This window comes from Cinclus cinclus, chromosome 1 (genome assembly GCF_963662255.1).
Source record: "Cinclus cinclus chromosome 1, bCinCin1.1, whole genome shotgun sequence".
NCBI lineage: Eukaryota > Metazoa > Chordata > Aves > Passeriformes > Cinclidae > Cinclus > Cinclus cinclus.
The window spans coordinates 129984847-130002949 of NC_085046.1; the positions used below are offsets into that span (position 1 = coordinate 129984847).

At 39.3% G+C, this 18103-nt stretch overlaps 1 protein-coding gene across 2 annotated transcripts; it reads right to left on the minus strand.

The window, feature by feature from the left end:
• Window positions 1–552: 552 nt before the first annotated feature.
• On the minus strand, window positions 553–17982 carry RIDA (reactive intermediate imine deaminase A homolog). 2 transcript variants are annotated; one of them, XR_009933674.1, is made up of 8 exons: window positions 17879–17982; window positions 13516–13621; window positions 12913–12967; window positions 12018–12086; window positions 10404–10459; window positions 9646–9966; window positions 6320–6405; window positions 553–593 (listed from the first exon to the last, which is right to left on the minus strand). XR_009933674.1 is itself a non-coding variant. In XM_062503209.1 (6 exons), the coding sequence occupies exons 1-6, from the start codon at window positions 17938–17940 to the stop codon at window positions 9904–9906; spliced, it is 411 nt and encodes a 136-aa protein (XP_062359193.1). In that variant the 5' UTR covers window positions 17941–17982; the 3' UTR covers window positions 9206–9903. The 2 variants fall into 2 exon arrangements, 1 of the variants encoding a protein (XP_062359193.1); XM_062503209.1 differs by lacking the exons at window positions 553–593; window positions 6320–6405 and having other exon boundaries at window positions 9206–9966.
• Between the last annotated feature and the right edge of the window lie 121 nt (window positions 17983–18103).

Consider the following 18103-nt stretch of genomic DNA (forward strand, 5'->3'; position numbering starts at 1 on the left):
ACTTGTGTGCATTCTCTTTCCAGAGGCATCTGATGAAGAAGGGATTTTCTAATTTTATGCTATGGTACATATGATACTTAGCATTTGTTTTGCTTTCCCTTTATGCTTCCTTAGCTATGGGAGGAAATAAGTTAGGCAGCACTTTCCCTGGGAAAGCAGGGTTTCAGCCAGACTTGCATGTTACCATGTTTTCTGTTTCTGTTTTGTTCCAATTGCAAATAAAACTGCACATCTATGAAATAAAATACAGGAAAAATAATTTGAACAGAAATAGTACTCATGATGTCCTTTGGATACAGAATCAAGGGGATTTTGTGAAAGCATTAGGAGAACTTCATGGGCATGAGACAAACATACATCTGGATGATGAAAAGTGGGATCATCCTGTTTGTTCTCTATGGGTTCATTCAGGGGGTACCTTGGTAAGGGGCATTGGACAGCTGAAAAAGCAAAATCAGGTTTACAGACAGGAGCTGGGGCACTTGGTGCTTTTTCTTAGTGGATCCTAATTTGATCTCCATGGTTACCATTCCCAGGTGAGACGGGAGAGCAGGTGGAAACTGAGCTGCTCAGTGAGACAGTAAGTCAAGGGCCTGAAACAAAAGAAGAAGAAACAGGAGAAGCTGTGGATAGTGCAGCAACGACAGAGATAGGTATGTTGACAGAGGAGGGAAGGACCACATGGGTTATTGTTTAAGAGACAGCAAAGACTGTGCTGTCCTTAATGAGGATATCTTGTTATTCCCCTGTTGGCATACAGCTGCTTTCTGCATTTTTACGCAAGAGAGTCAAAAATACTTTACATTAAAAGACATTTTTGGAAGCAATCAATTGGAAGTCATGTTTTTCACATGGGTTATCTTTATATAATACATGAGCCTTACCAGTGACAACTTTTCCTTCTTTGGGAGGAATGACAGACTGTAACATGCAGTCTTGGAAAATAAAAACCTTTGTTAAAATCATGACTCCGCTCATTATTATTTCCAGGCTTGTTTTTGTAAGCTAAGCCTTAATGTTGCTTTGTGATTTCCATTCTATGCCAATCATTTTAGATGCCCTTGTTCTCCTTATCAGCTGAAATCAGCACTGTGGTGCTGTGGTGAAAGCACATTGCACAGCATATTCAATCACATGGTGGGAAGGAAAAGTCACAGGCCAAATGAAGTTCCTCTGGAAAACTGTCACACCAGTGAAGAGAAAAATTGAAGGGGATAAGATTATTCCTCTGGCAGACTTTGAGATTATGGTCAAAATTCTGTCACCACAGTCTTGCTACGAAAGTTATTACTTCCTCTTCCTACATATTCACTAAGAACCTCACACTTGAGTCTATCATGTAAGGTGTTCACGTGACCCAGAAGGCAGAATTAGAATCATAAAATTATTTGGGTTGGAAAGGATCTCTAAGATCATTGAATCCAACTGTTAACTCAGCGCTGCCATCACTAAATCCTGTCCCTAAGTGCTGTATCCAAACGTTTTTTGAACGCCTCCAGGGATGGTGATTCCACCACCACAGGTTACTCTATGGTATTGCTGGAAAGTTGGAAAGGATGAGCAGGCAATGCAGACAACTCCTTCTTTCCCCCAGCAAACGTTATTGCAATAGTTGGAGTTACCTTCTCCCTCTTCCCTCCCTCCTAGCCACTGGCATACTTAGTAATGCTCAAAATCTCTCTGGGCTAGTGAGTACTTCTGTAACTCAGAAGAGAACAGCTTCAGCAGAAAGGGTGGTAGATACCTTACACCAGTGTCTTTCATGACTTCCAGAGGAACCTCTTGCACCTGGGCTGAGCAGTCTTTGGTTCCTACCCAATGCTGGTATGTGCCACAGCCTTAGGGCAAGGCAGTGTGTTGCACTGCTGCTTGTGCTTCTGCTAGAGAACTAAGGGAAATGGTTTTCAGCATAAACACTGCAGCCTGTAGGACAAGTAGGGCGGTGGTCAGGCAGTTTGGTCAAGGCTTATGTGCCTTTGTGACCTTGTGATTACCCAAGTAAAATTAGATCAGCAGTGATAAAAAAAAAAAGCTCACTTCACTTTAATTTTCATGTTTGACAGTTCTCATCTTTACAGATTGTTACTTTTTAAGCTAGCCTATGACGACAAGCAGTTGTTGCTCATTGACAACTGTTCTTTTGCAGGATCTTTAAATTTATGCCAGATAGCTTCACCTATTAAGTCAAAACAAGTTTAATCAACCAGCTTGTTTTTTAATGTCTTAAAATTATGTCTTTTTTAAAAGCTCCTGTGCTTTTGCAAAGAATCGTCTCTCTGTGCTGTGAATTCAGCAAAGCACTTAACTTGATTCTAGGAAGCCTCAAAGAACATCTTCCTGTTCCTGAAGAGTAAGAGAACCATAGAAAGGCTTGGGTAGGAATGGACCTTAAAGATCACCTAGTTTCAACCCTCCTCCCATGGGAAGGGATACCACCCATTGGAAAAGGTTGGTCAGGGCTCCATCCAACTTGGCCTTGAACACTTCCAGAAATTTCACCCAGTGATAATTACAGCTTTATTGAAATTCCTCCTGCATTTGCCTACTTTGACAGTATTCTCCCCAACAGTTTTGTAAGGGAGCAGAAAGAGCAGCCCTGCTTCTATATCTGTAATGCATTTCAGATGATGGGAGTGCACTGACACAGCTCAGAGAACAGCTGCAGGCAAGAGGAGCAAACAATTCTAAGAACAGAATAGTGATCATTTAAACCTAGGATTCTGTTGTGTAAGGGAGCAATTCTTCCATCTTGAAAGGATATTGAAGAAATAAAGCAAGATTCTGGGCTGGAAAGCAAGACTGCTTAAGGGAATGGAAAAGTTCTTACTTTGAGAGACACCAAAAACATTCACATCTTTGTCTCTAGGAAGGTATGACTAAAGATACAAACTGATCCTAGTTCAAAAAAAATAGGGCTCTAAAGGTAGCTGATGTCCACCTAAGAACAAGGGAATGAATGCTCAGTGACATGCTAAGTGTGTTGCATTTGAAACTATTAGAGAGAGTTGGCTTTTTTATGTTACATTAACAATCCTCTTAGTCACAGAGGCAGTTGGATGTCTTTCATTGGTCACCTTCATTCCCCTGTGCATTTCCCACCTTTCCCGTGTTCCCAACCCACCCTCATGGAACACCACAATTCAGTGTAAGGAAGTCCCACATTCTCACATTCTCTACCCTTGCAGAGTCTTCTAGCTGGGGAAGAAGTACTTTGAGCTGGGATGGGCAAACACTGTGATTTCAGCCAACCATCCTCTTGGGCCCCAGAGCTTCTCAGCTGCTGATGGCCAACAGTATCTTCAGGAGCTGGACACAGTCCCTCAGCCACACCTTGTCACAGAAGAGGTAGAAAATATCTCTGGAGCTTGTCTAGTCCTGCTCAAAGCAGGAACAGGTTGTCCTGTTGGGTTTTGAATCCCCAGAGGTATATACTCCATCCATTGTGGGCAGCCTATTCCCATAACTTAACTGTCCACACATAAAAAAATAAAATTAAAAAATCTTGTATTTAAAGGTAATACCTGGTTCAATTGATGCCCTTTGTCTCTTGTCCTTATTTAGGATTTACTGTCCATGAAATGCCTGCCTGTATGTCACATCTGACTGGAATGACGTAGTGATTTCAAAAGTTGTTAAGAGGAAAGGCAGCAGGTTGAGGAGGAGCTTGAGACTGTAGCAGTGACACACAGAGGTGATGTTAATATCTGTAACAGGAAGACTGTGTATGAACAGAATGGGGGAAGAGGAAGCAGAACCAGTGGTTGCTTTTAGGTCCACACAGAACATTCTTACAGGTGTGGGAGAAGAGCAGATATCCCCTTCATCCTGTGATACTTCTAGGAAACTTTCACTCTGAGTTCCTGTCAGATTTAGTGAATATCAAGTTATACCTTCCATTAATTGCTAAATCAATTTTTTCCATGTGTTTCAGAGACAGCTAGTAACACGGAATAGAAGTTGTCTCAATGAACGTCCTCTTCTTGTACCTGCTCTTCTGTTCACATGAATATTTTAAAATTTTATTGGGCTGGGAATATAGAAAGGCCTTTACGGATTGAAGCACAAGCTGAGACACATGAATAGGAGGCATCGGAAAAGGTTTTACATAATACAGATTTTTTGAAGTCAAGCTGCCAAGACTTCAAGTGTTTGAAATACCCAAACTTTCATCTCCCTGCCACAGAGTGCCTTCTACACACACCAGGATATTTTTTCAACAGCAGTATGATCATTCCTTTTTCAATTAGGAGTTTTCCCAGGTTCTGATAACTGATTTCAAATTGTTGAAACCTTCAACCAACATTATATAGGATAAAGACTAGAGTGTAGCTTTTTTGTCTTTAAATGATTGCATGTAGGCAGTGCCTCTGAGTGCCTGGACTACCTATGTAGGCAGCTGCTGAAGTGTACAGCACATAGAGGACTGGCAGAGGAAAGTGCTCATTTACCAAGCTCTAACTCAATGCAGAGGTGAGAAAATAGAAGATATCAGAGTGCAATGTCCAGTGCCCACCTATGTGATGCTCACGTCCCATTTTTAAACTCAAATTTATTGAAGGGATTGTAGTACAATGTATGTGACGACTTCTGCAGAACCAGGGAGAAGAGGGTATTTTTAACTGAGTGGGATGTTTTAGGTGTATAAATCCTAGAATATAACTTCACAGCTGTTAGCATTTGTGGTCAGTAATAATCTGTCTTTAGCTATGTAGCTCTCCTCATATGCATTTTTGGCTTCTAAAATGGATTTCTAAGAGAGAAAATACAAACTTGTCTAAGAGGAAAATATAAGCCTGTTCCCAAACAAAAAGGTTACCCATTACCTATTAAAGGTTACCTATAATAATATTATTATTATTACCTATTATATATTTCCCTGTAGTGCTGTCCTGGAGAAACGCTATCAGGGACTGTCTAAGTTATTTTCCAAAATGCTAAATAATCATTTTGGAGATGAAGATGAAAGGCACTTTTTTCAAACAAATTTCCTGTGAAAACAGGCCCTGGATGATTTGTGCTTTGGGTCAGATAAAGAGTAGAAATTTGTTCTGATGGTAAATGTTACAGGATCAAAGAACCAATTAGGTTGGAAAATACCTCTAAGTTACTTGAGTCCAAATGTTGACTGACGACGACCTTGTCAACTAGAACATGGCAGTAAGTGCTATGGCCAGTCATTTCTCATCCAGGGATGGTGACTCCACCACCTCCCTGGGCAGTCCATTCCAATGTTTAACAACCCTTTCTGTGAAGGAATTTCTTCTGATGTTCAACCTGAACCTCTGCTGGTACAGCTTGAGGCTATGTCCTGTGCAAAGGGACTCTAATCTAATACATTGCTGGGGACTGTGTTTACAAGATTCTCTGGCATAACGATGTACGACATGAGAAAAGATCAGTTACCTAAAAATGGCAAGCACAATATTGCTCTTTTATTAGCTTTATTGTATTAAAACACTTTTAAAAAATCCTGTCCCCTGCAAATTATACAAATCCCCTCTAAGAGATCATTTCATACTGCATGTACATGTCTGACTCCAGCTGACTCTGGAATGTATTGTATAATCTAATTGATATCCTTGGCCTATTAACCTTTTGTGTAAGCTGATAGTTCTTGGCTATATCACTAAATCTAAGGTTTTCTGCTTGGCAGCATTTTTATGAACTTGTCAGCTTCATTTAATGTCAGCTTCCTGTAGGCAACACCATAAACTTTTAGAACCCGAATGCATACTTCTTTTTTTTTGCAATTTTTTGCTAGGTGAATGCCACTTTTAATTTATTTTTTCAGTTTTTCTGCCTTCTGTAATAGACAAGCTAAAACGAGCTGCTAGTTCTATTAAAAAAAATTCAAACAGAAGTAGTCAAAGTTTTTATCCACATACTCAAACCATTCCATGAAAAGAAGCCACGAAAAAAACCACCATGCACTTTTGAGAGCTGAGGAGTGGGGGAACAGGTAATGAGCAGAATGAGAACACCCCAAAGTGACATAGGACTGGGCTGAATGTCCAACCATGCGTCAGGATGCCCCAAGCACTTCCATCTTCAGCTGCATCTCATGGCTGATTTCCTCCTGTGAGCAGGGAATTCAGTTCAGCTACCAGCACAGCCCAACTCCAAAACACAGGAGATTAAATTGGTAAAGACAGGCTGACTACTGGAAAGATCATTAATTGCAGTCTGGCAAGCATTAAACTATTTTTAAGCATAACCCAACAAGAGCTCTGTGACAGATCAGTAGTATTCATAGCAGCAGAGGAAGCTGCACTTGGAAATAAAATGTGAAGATACAAGGGAGTCAAAATGACCTGCTCACCTGAGAGTCACTCTTTCTACCACTGTTGTAACAAGGAAGACAGGTACTATGTATGTTCTTCCTCACTGTTCAGTTTCTTTAGGCCACTAAGCAAAACAGATGAAAAAAGAGGAATATAAACCAGTCAGTGACTCAACAGTAGCAATCTTTCTCAATCATCTTCATCCTTATTCTAAAATCACAACAGGTGAATGCTCGTTTTCCTTTCCTAAAGAGGAAATATGCTTGATACTATGTTAAAAATGATAATAATAAAAAAGGTTAAAAGTTAAAAACACCTTAATAATCAAAATGTTTCTGCTAAAAATATGCTGAACACCCCAGCCCTGAGAAGTCAGATGTCCCTACCATGCAAATTTAATTAAGATCTAGTATTCCTGGTCTGGGAGCTACCAAAGCATGTACCATGGAGAAAGGGCCAGTGCCTACAGTCATTTGGCTCTGCAAACCTGGGACTACACAGAGGTTGCAAGAAACAGAAACTGGTCTGTCAAAGAGCATTCTCATGTTAAATGTTGGGAAAAGGATATGCTCCAATATTTGTGCTTACAGGATATACCTCCCAGATCCTAAGCAACATAATCCTTTTTTTTAATACAGTGGAGCACTTTTGATGCTTGTTTTGTATTTTATCAAAGGCTAAACAATCTTTAGCCCTCAACTTCATCCAAGGTAGAAGTAACAATTCCTCACTGCAGGGAGTACTGGGCAGTACACTTGAAAGAACAAACTTAATTTCCAAGCCAACAAGAAAGTTCTGGTAGAATTTTTTTTTCTAATTAACAAATTTGCATTGTTTAATCTGTAGAGAATATAATCATTTAAAGAAGAAAGAGTCTTACACTTTTAAAGTAGAGAGAAGAATTTAAAGAAGAAAGAGTCTTACTAAAAGAAACACCTGATAGAACATACACATTTCAGTACTCTATACATTGCTTTACTCTTGCAGAAAGGGAAGACCTGTTTTGCTGTGTTTTTTTAGTTCTTGTGATACAAACAAATTTTAAATGTTGCCATCAGGATGCCACAAGCTGAATTGCAACTTTGTATTTTGTATGCAGCTCAGTCTAGCAAAGGGGGAAAAAATCAGTTTTTAACATACCTCTGTAAAAACCTGGATTTCTTAAATGTCTATGTACTTAGTAGTTTGCAAATTAAGACCTAAGAGATTGGCTTTTCATATTGGAGAATCATGGGTGTTGGCCTTTTTGTTTTAAAGAATAGAATCAAATAGTATAACTCCGCTTAAAAAAAAAAAAAAATGTTTTACACTTCTCTGTGGAAGGCTGATTTTTTTTATTTTGAAAACTACGTTAGAGCTGTAAATAAGAGAGTTTATTTCGGTTATTCTAGATGTCCTGTACCAGAAGAATACATATCAAGGAAATGTCTTGAATGGCTTTGATTTAAATATATAGTCTAAAAACTACAACTGCTTTCACCTGAAGAATCATAAAGCTAAAAGCAAAATTCACTTCCTGAGTTTTTGCAGAATGGCACTTAGTTACTGACAAAAACACTTTATGCAAGCATTGTGTTCTGCCGTGTGCATTGCATCCAGCACGGAACTTTTTCCAGGTGTTTCATCTACATTTCCGTCTCAGACTGTCTCTTACTGTGGCAAGCACTGGTGTATTCACTCTCCTACCATCGAAGTCTCCCAAGGAGCGCTATAATGGACGTAGATGCCAAAAAAATACCGCAACTGCCATCTAGTGTTGGGTTCGAGATGGGCACAAAGGCTGCGGGACACAGGTTATAGGAAGGCAGTGGGGAAGAACTCGAGCGGTAAGAAGGGATAAACGATTGTGGTTATAAAAGGCTAAACTTAGCTCATGTTCCAGACTCTTGAAATCAGCTGATTTACCGTGAACTTGAACTCAATCTCCTACATGATTAATCAGTGAAATAAATCCCAATCAAGTAATTACGCCTAAACAAAGCTGTAACAGAGAAACCTGAATATAAATTAGGGATTAAACTCAACGTAAAAATTTAAATGTAACTCAATTCAATTACTTTATTTTAAATTATTAATAATTGACAAAATGAAAGGACATCTGCTTTGTGTTTCCTAGAAAGTCACAGCTATATTAGTTAGTACTAACTCTTTCCCAGCAAGTCTGACTATGTTTTTCTTAGGTGGGATTGCTTATGGAGTCAGAGCTATAGAGCATAAAATACATTATTAGTACAGCCAAAGAGCGAGAACAAGAACAGAAGCCAAAACTAATCAAAGTTTATGTACAGGAAGTTTATTTAGAGAAAATGTAGGCATTTTTCAAAGGCTGTTTGGAAGTTTGCTGTTTGAAATAACAAAGACATTATCTTGCTTATAATAAAAATAATTATCTCCCAAAGAAAAAAAATCCTTATATCTGCACATATTTGCTGTGACAACCTCACTATGAATCTTTTTTTTATATAGTGGTATAAGTTATAAGATCAGTGAAAAGAAGGAATGGCTGTTTCACATCACATCTAGGACTGGTAAGTAGGGCTGACTGTTCTCACAGTATCCATTTCTACTTGAAAGAAGATCAATACAGAAGGATGGGATAAGTTACTAGCATCACCAGTTGGACTTGTCAATATTGCTTAATCATCTCATCAAACCAATGCTTCTGATCTTATTGGCAGAGGAAAAAAAATAGAAGAACTGTCATGACATGGTAGCTGAAAGCTTCCTGTCCTGGAGAATTTAATCCTTAGCTATTAGGGTGTAGATAATAAGCCTATTCTTTTGGTTCAAATTATTTATTATTGAAAAAGCAAGCTGGAGACTTTTTTTGTAATGGAGTATCAAACCACAATCAGAAAAAGAAAAGTTTGTTCCCATAACAGACAAACACATTTTTGCTGTTGCAATTATATTTTATTCTCGTTAAACATTTTTTTAATTTTTGTTGCTTTTTTTAAAATCAAAACATAGTCAAAGTTGAATTGCTATGAAAAAGGACTATGAAAAAGGTTACAGGTAGATATTAATTTTCATCTAATTTATAAAGGTACCGCTTTACTTCAGAAAAGCATAATTTTCTTCCTTCTGAAATTAATATTAACTTTCTCACGCAATCGCTTACATATGAAAACATCAGTCCCAACAGTAATCTATTATATGAAGCAAGAAGTTAAAAAAATTCAGAAGCAAATAAAGTAAAATTTCTCAGAAGATGAGTGCTAAGCAATTCAAGTGTTCCATTTTCTCATTTGTCATTTTTTCTGATTTAAAATTGTTCCTAAAAACCCACTACAGCAAATCAGTATAGTTTTCCATGTCCAGATCACCCATAGTACAACTCTAATACATTCACCCAAGTATGTACCTTAATACCTGAATATCCAGTCACCTCCACAAAGGGCAGGGCCTGTCCTGCAATCTGGCTCAGCTGATTTTAGGCACTTTTCAGGGTTTGCCAGCAGAGAACTCATTGTAAGTCCTGAAGAAAACACCTTTCCTTAGTAAGTTTACTGATTTCAACTGTGTGCAACTGCTGTTAGTCAGCTGTGGGAATCTGATACAAAGGAGAAGTATTAACTAAATCAAAAACCGTCATTGTAAGATATCCAGTCTCTACTTATAGTCATGCTGAAGCATCTTGGAGAGGTCCCTGAATGGCAATAGCTTCAATCTCAACTCTGGCCCCCTGGAACAAAACAATGAAGAAACATATTAGGAGTTTAACATATCTATGTTATGAAGCAATCGGATGAACAACACAACTTCATAAGAACAGACTGATATTTGAGAGAGATTATATTTCTGACAGTTGTATTACTGATTTAGCAATGTTAGTAATATTGCAAATCCAATTTATGCTCACTCAAGTATCATAACCCCTTATTTCTAATGTTTTATCTATCTTCCACCAAAAAGAAATAAAGAAATGTGCATCTCATATTCAGATCTCTGATAATGTATGGGAATAAGAATAGTATACTTAGAAAATAAACTAATTAAGAGTCTCCATTAAAATAATTGCAATCAAAGCTATTTCAGAATAAGAATAGCTGTCAGAATGCTTCAATAGTAAGGTATTCCAGAAAATGTTGGGGTTTTTGTAGACAGACAAGTGACACTTACTCTGGGCAAAGCAGCAACTTGATAGGCTGCTCTGGCTGGGAAGTTTGCCTTGAAAACTGTAATTTAAATAGAAACATCCAGCAATCACTAAACTTGGCTTGATAAAACACAGTTCAAAGTAATCTGTATAAAATGCAATCATTGGAACAGTTTCAGGTTCAAGGCTACAAGACTTCTATGCCAGCTATCATTTCCCCCTTGTTTTGCTTTGGTGACTGACAGCTCTCAATCTCAGCAAGCCACCACTCATCCCCAAGCAGTCAGCTGCAGTTGTGACAGACAACTTGCATTCTGCTGACACTGCAGGGCCTTAACACAAACTTGGCTGAGAAAGGAAGATTAAATCAGAATGGTGGTCATCCAATTTCAAACACCAGGGAGTGGGAGATGGCCCTTGCACAGAAAGAGAAGGAAAGAGAAACAGGCCCCTGCCAAAAGAGTCATAAGCAAAGATCCCAGATTCACATAAAGTCACCAGTTCAACCTTATTCATATCATAGGAAAACAGAGGAAAAAAATAGGCCCTTGATTTATTCCTCTGTGCCCATTTAGACCTGACAAATACAGATATTAGAACAGGGGTAAGGCATGGGGGAGGGTACTGGTAAAGATATTAAGAGCTGAATTTATATAATAGAATATTTCAGGTAGAAAAGAATGTTTAAAGATCATATAGTCCAATTTACCACCATGCCACAGCCAAGAACATCTTTCATTATATCAGGTTGCTCAAAGTCCTGTCCAATCTGACTGAACACTTCCAAGAAATTTGCATAATGAAATGTAAATTTTACTAGTGACAGTTATCACAAAACTGTTAATAATGGCAATTTTAGGGTTCTGCATTGAGATAATAACTCACAATCAAAGAACAGCAGCCACTGTTTTCTCAAACTCTAGGTTAGAGGCAACAAGTAACTAAGCAGGCAGCTGCTAGGCAGGTCTAGTTTTACCCTGTTTAAGCATTCACAAGCCCCAGTACAGTAGGAAACTCTTACTTGCTCATCAATATGACTTCATTCAAGACCAGATGTTGCTATCTAATTAAAAGCCAAAGCTATATAAATAAGGAGCTCATGCAAATTGTCCCAAATTATTTTGCACAACACAACTCGCTGGAATCACCTATTTCAGTCTACATTCAGTTTTGTTGACCAAGCATTGTTCTCTTTTTCTTCAAGGGGAGCAGCATGGCTCATCCTTGTATAAAGAACAAGCCCTGTCCCATATCAACAACCCTCAAGTTGTTTAAAGATACAGACTTTAAAGAAATGGAGATATAAAATCTGAAATTCAGCATTTGAAGGCTGCCTACGGTAGAATTATAGCCAGGACAGCAGAGCATCAAGCAAGATAAAGAGGCAAAGATCAACGTACAGGGACAGCAGGAGCTGATCTTCACAGGACAGTGAGTTAGTGGGATGGTAGAACACAAATCCACAAGAATTTAGGCTCTGCTTGATCTGGTACTTAAAAATTAAATTTTTAAAAAATTTGTAAAGGAATTTCAAATATGGGACTACATCATCTGAGTCATTAAAATACTTTGACTACCACAAACATAATTTGTTCCACAAGCCATAATAGTAAAACACAAGCAAAATATCTACTTACATTGTTTGTAAACATCATTAATATCATTGTAGTCCTTCATGTCTGCCATCAAAACTGTAGTCTTCACAACTAGAAATCATGTAAAGGCAGTTATTTTACACCTCTGACTTGCATACAAAAATTGAAAAACTTTAGTGCATTTCTTGCTTTTATTTCATACATTTCTTTCAAGTATTCTAAACATTCTGAAAAGTTTTGCATATAGATATTGACCATTAGAGCTACAACCTCGGAAAACCACCTAAAAAATTGGAGTGCCTAGTATGCAATAAAACTTTAAGGAATTCCTGACTAGCTCTGAAAAAGCCAAATTCTTCCAAGAGGCACTGAACTGATAAGCAGATCAATTAAAATAACTGTTGTAAACCAGCTGCTGGCAATAACTTATCTGCTGCCAGGAAAAAAAAGTTCATAGAAGGTCTGAAAATATAGTCTATGCTAGAAATTTTTCCCAGGACTGCCTAACCCAGCAATAATCCTGGTGTAGCTCCACTAGTAGAGTCCTCCACCCAAAAAGTATTGAGAGTGTTGAAAATATTAACACCACAGATACAAACCTGCTTTCACCTGAAGCAAAGCCTGGGATGCTTAAAATGTCTGTAGTCATTGCAACACTGCTTGTACCTGAGCTTCTCCAGTTAAAATTAAAATATTAATACCACTTGGTGAAAGCCAGTGTTCCATTGATACCTATTACAAAGACCTGCATGTAGATTTATTTCTTTCATTTTTTAACCTAAATTCACAATTTCTCTTGTTTCTTCCAGTTATTGGTAACAATTGAGTGTTAAGCGAATAGTTGTTTTTTTTTTCCCCCAAAAGGTCACTTGATTTTTTTATATTTTAATTCAGGTAAAAATAACCACCTGTTTGCCACAGTCACAGCAGCACCTACCATTGCCATAGTCACAGCCTGCAGCTTTCAGGATTTCTCCCATGTTTTTTAGAGCCTAAAGAAAAGTGACACAAAAATCTTTTCACTATCAGCTGGGTTATATTTATTTACGTATGTAAATACGACTTGTGACCTGGCTGAATCCATGTTTTACTGTAAGTTCAATCAGCAAAACCTTATCTGCCAATAGCAGACTGACCTAAATAAAAATTAATAAAAGGGAGCATCTAATAAATATTAAACCATGCATTTGTTATATGTAAATACATGATGCAGCTCCATCTCATCCTATTACCTCACTCCACCTCTTTGCTGCTGGGGGAGTAAAACTTTACCTGACTCAAGGCAGGGTTTTTATTGCTTTGCTTCAAACACTGATTCTTTCTTACCTGCCTACATGAAACAGATTTCTACCCTGACCTCCAAGTTTTCCAAGTTGTTGGAAAAATGACAGCTTTAGTTAAGATGGAATGACTTCCTCCTGCTTTTTCCCTCATCTGGAGGTTGTGATGTGCTTTCTAGTCTCCTCAGTTTCTCACAATTCCATGTTTAATTAGACACATGTCAACTCCACTACAAGTTAATTGCTGGAAGACTTCTTACCTGCTTGGCTTCCTCCTTTGCCCCTCCAGAGACAAGCTGCCCAGTGGAAGGTTCCAGCCCTATCTGCCCTGCAATGTACATTGTCCGGTCCACCAGCACGGCTTGGCTGAAAACATAAGTGACATTTTAGGTCTAATGTTTCCCCATAAAAACATTTCAAATTTCAAATCTGAAAGCACATTTCAAAATTTTTACAGTACTTTATAATGTATCAGAAAGAAAATCTGAGATTATGCACATGCAAACCTGCACATGCAGTCATACATCAGTCTGCTTATACTTTTGAAGAGCTGGTATTACACCATCTATGGAAGGGCATAGCTCTGCCCTTGAGGAGATAAACCCTGTTCCTTGCAAAGGCACCAGGTATGAATGCAGCAACACAACACTAAACTGAGCTACATGTTCCACAGAGCAGATAGCACAGAGGGAAAGCAGAGTAAATAAAAACATTTTTTGCACCTGCCCAGATAAATATTCCGTCTGAGTCTGAGAAGCAAACAATACCTTTCAACTACATTTCAACTATACAGCAATGAAGGGAAAAAAAAAAAAAGTCAAAAGAGATTTAAAATTTTTCTTCTTAAACAGGCACTGAAAATGAGTTACAGCTGTGAGGAGACACCCTGCACCCTGGTTCTCTGGCAGTATTCCTCCAGAGTAATGGATTTGGCCAGCCAGCAAAACACCTTGATCACTCCATCCCCAGAACAATTACTCTCCTCTCACCAAATAACCTGAGTGACTTCTTGGCTGGGTTAATTCGGAGGAATGCAAAATTCAAGCTATTTGCAAAACATTTATATAAAAATGTTAAGTGGGTTTTTGTTGATTTGGCAATTATTAATGTCCCGACTACAAAGGGGATAAAAGTTAAAAACAAAGATTTAAACTACCTAGTAAGTATTATGCAAGAGAAACAACTTAATTCTCTTCAACCAATAATTAAAAACATTTTGCAAAGAAATGATAGAAAGATTCTTTTGGAAGTATTTATGGTGTGTCAACACCATTTTTCATATCTCTCCTCATTCCACAAGAAAATGCATTCTTTTGACCATTCAACAACTCTCTCAAGCTACACAAATTTGAGTTAAGCACCTCCATGAAATATCTGAAATAGGAGGTTTGCTTCCCTTTAATGTTAATGGAAAAAGAGGGACACATTCAGAGAATATTTTTAGTGCATGTCTAAGATGAGATTCACTCAGTTGGATTGTCTTAATCCATTCACCTCACAGGGGACCAACCTAATCTAGGGACTCAGTCAAATGATCAGGGTCAGGCAGTTTGAACAATGCCATCATTCCCATCTTTCCTTTTACACCTGTCCTACATTCTCCTATAATTTCATATGGGGAAAAATAGCCAGTAACTTGTCAGATATGGTAAATTATCTTACATGGGGATTATTTTTTTCTGTCATTAACTAACTGGAGTAAATCACACAACTACACTATTCAAAGAAGAGAAACCAGTGAATAAAGTGGCTTTCTTGCTGACACAGTCCTGTTGATAGAAATGTGTGCATGTACACACAGGCTTCTTTAATTTTCTTTTCTACCACTCCTGCTGTGGAGGGAAGCCCTCAGAGCACAGACTTTTGTTTCTGTTTGCAGCACAGAGAACTGTGCAAGAAGGTATGGGCTCTCCAGTAAAAGAGATTGTCTTGTACTGCTTATCAAAAAGCAATGACAGTGAAATGTTTATCTCAACAGAGACCTTTGGAGAGTCCTAAATCATTAATAACTTGGGAAAGAATGAGCTGAAGCCTTACGATACCACTGCCACATCAACATCTGCACCAGCCTTTACTGGGTTCCCTTCTCTGCTCCTCAACTTCCTCTTGGTGTGATCACCAGTGGAATTCCATATTCACTGAGAGTAGGAACAATTTACCAGCCAAGGAGTACACTTCTACTGCATTCAAATGCATGAGTGAAGCTAAGGGAAACTTCAACTCCACAAACCCAAATCATTCTTTAACTGCAGATGCACCTTGTAACTAGGGCCAATCGTAGCTATTCATTAATCAGCAGGGATGTGAATGTGTGTCTAAAGTCATTCAGGTTATAGTGTACCTAAATGCATAACTGGGCAGACACTGTGACCTTAGAATAACAAACACTGTCTGTCAGAGAGATGGTGTCAGGAACCAAGCTCTTCATTAATCAGATCTTCTTTCTACAAATGATTGTGTGTTAATACAAGAGCAGTATCTCTGCAGTGTCTTTTAAAAGATTAATAATATTAATGAGATATATAGACCCATAAACACACATTTGTCTTTTTAGATATCTATGTACCTACCTAGCTCAAGGTACTGGCAAATGGAGTCAGCAAAGGAAATGAAAAAAAATCCCACAGTAACAATAGGCCACAAAAAAGCATACTGAAGGGCTGTGGCAGAACCATGAATGCAGCTCATACATCCCAATTCTTCATTCCACATTAAGCCCTCATTTCTGTGTAACCAAGCTCAGACTTCACAGCAGAGATGTGGCAGTTATTTCTTGTGCAACTTCTGCTCTCTGGACTTCGACAAGTTTACTAAGTTAACTAAGTTAGGGATAAACTCATTGATGTTAGACCTATCATACATTTAACAGGCTGCATAATAAGCAATATTTCATCAAAAACTACCAATAAGCACAATATTTTGGAGTGGAAAGCTATGTTGAAGGCTGGGACAGTGGTGTGTGGGTGCAGATGAAGAATTGTTGCCTTCCTGTGTCTTAAATGTTCTCCTGATGCCAAGCAATGCCAGGCTCTGGCTGCAATCCACCAACAGTTTATTGTTTACAGAAGTTAACCTTCATGTCATGTCTCTCTGCTTCTACACTTTGTATTTTCCCATCTTTATAATGCCTATAGGAAACTCACAGTTTGAAGCTTAGGAAGCTCAGGACAAAAAGTAATGGAGACAAAAATGCACCTGCAAGGCACGAAGATACTATTGTGAACGCAAAGCCTGAATACAGAATTAAAAATTCTTAGAAAATGTCCTGGTGAAAACCCCTCATTCCTTTAGCTACAAGAATCTACTATACTGACTGCACATTTTTTTTCATATCCAAATTGCAATGAGAAACCTTTCTCCAACTAAAACTGGGATTTTTCTTTAATTATATGCAGAACTGCTACAACAACATACTTATGAAAATGATGAAGGTCCTACATATTTTTACAGCAATTGAGTTTTTAGACTGAAAAATACTTAGAACTATTCAAAATAAGAAATAATTTTCAATTCCCAGGCATTGAATTCTCCATTTAACCAAGCTCATCTTTCACCCTCCACAACCTGCATAGTCAGCATCTCTAGCTTCCCCACATAACATGCTTGTCTCTAGACAAGCACCTTTTTCTGGAGAACATTAATTCTTCTTCTTATTTTATTTTTTTCTTCATTCACTGATTACCAGTAATTCCAGAATTATTTTCCCAAACTAACTTTTTGAGGTTTACCCCCTCCCCTTTATTGAGCTGCAGTTTGCCATGGCACCACAGCCCCACTGGTGCTTTGGGACTCCAGGTGTCCCTGGGGGTTTCTGGGGGAGTGGGTGCCAGGACTGGCCCCTGCACATGGGTCCTGCTCTCACCTCAGCCCCAGGCCTGCCTGACAGACCCCCAGGGACCTGACAAAACCCCACCAGCAAAACCCACTCCTGCATCTCCTGAGAGACCTCCTGCTCCCAAAATCACGGAACTGTTAGTGTTGGAAGGGTCCTCTGGAGATCTGGAGGTCCTCTGGAGGTCCAACCCACTCTGCCAAGGCAGGGTCACCTGGAGCAGGTTACACAGGAACACAACCAGTTGGGTTTGGAATATCTCCAGAGAGGGACACTCTACAACCTCCCCGGGCAGCCTATTCCAATGCTCTGCCACTCTCAATATAAAGAAGTTCTTCCTCATGTTGAGCTGAAACTTCTTGTGTTCTAGTTTGTGGCCACTGCTCGTCCTGTCACTGGGCACCACTGAAAAGACTCTGGCACCATGATCTTGGCACCTGCCTTTGAGGTATTTGTAGCTGTTGATGAGTTCCCCTCTCAGTCTTCTCTAAACAGCTCCCCTAGTCTCTCCCCGTAAAAGAGGTGCACCAGACCCCTCATTATCTTTGTGGCCCTCTGCTGACCCCCTCCAGTAGCTCCTTGTTTTCTTGTACTGAGGAGCCCGGAACTGGACACAGTTCTCCAAACGTGGCCTCACTAGGGCCGAGCAGAAGGATAAGATCACAACCCTCGACCGCCTGGCTACTTTTCCCGATGCACCGCAGGAAAGCACTGGCCACAAGGGCGCTGCCGGCTCACGGTCAGCTTGTCATCCACCAAGACTCTCAGATTCTTCTTAGCTAAGGCATTACCTGTAGGGACCCAGTGCAGGGGCCTTAGTAGTGCTGATTATCTTCTTCACGAGCGAGGCCATGGCTGAAGCCGTACTGAAGCCACAGCGAGCGCTCTGAGCCTCCCCTCAACATCCACCCAGAGCCCGCCCCATCCACCAGCACCCGCGGGCGCTTCTGGGAAATGTAGTCCAGGGCAGTGTCGGGGAAGTGCGCATGCGCCGTGCCGGGTCGTGGGTGTGCACG

Bases quoted from the DNA above. Each gene is read 5' to 3' on its own strand.
- RIDA (XM_062503209.1), bottom strand. From the start codon at position 17,940: ATGGCCTCGCTCGTGAAGAAGATAATCAGCACTACTAAGGCCCCTGCA. The intron at 12,968-13,515 runs GTAAGAAGTCTT...ACTTTTCTTTAG, and splicing joins CAAAGGAGGAAGCCAAGCAG to GCTCTAAAAAACATGGGAGA. The intron at 12,087-12,912 runs GTAGGTGCTGCT...CATGATTTCTAG, and splicing joins AGGCTGTGACTATGGCAATG to TTGTGAAGACTACAGTTTTG.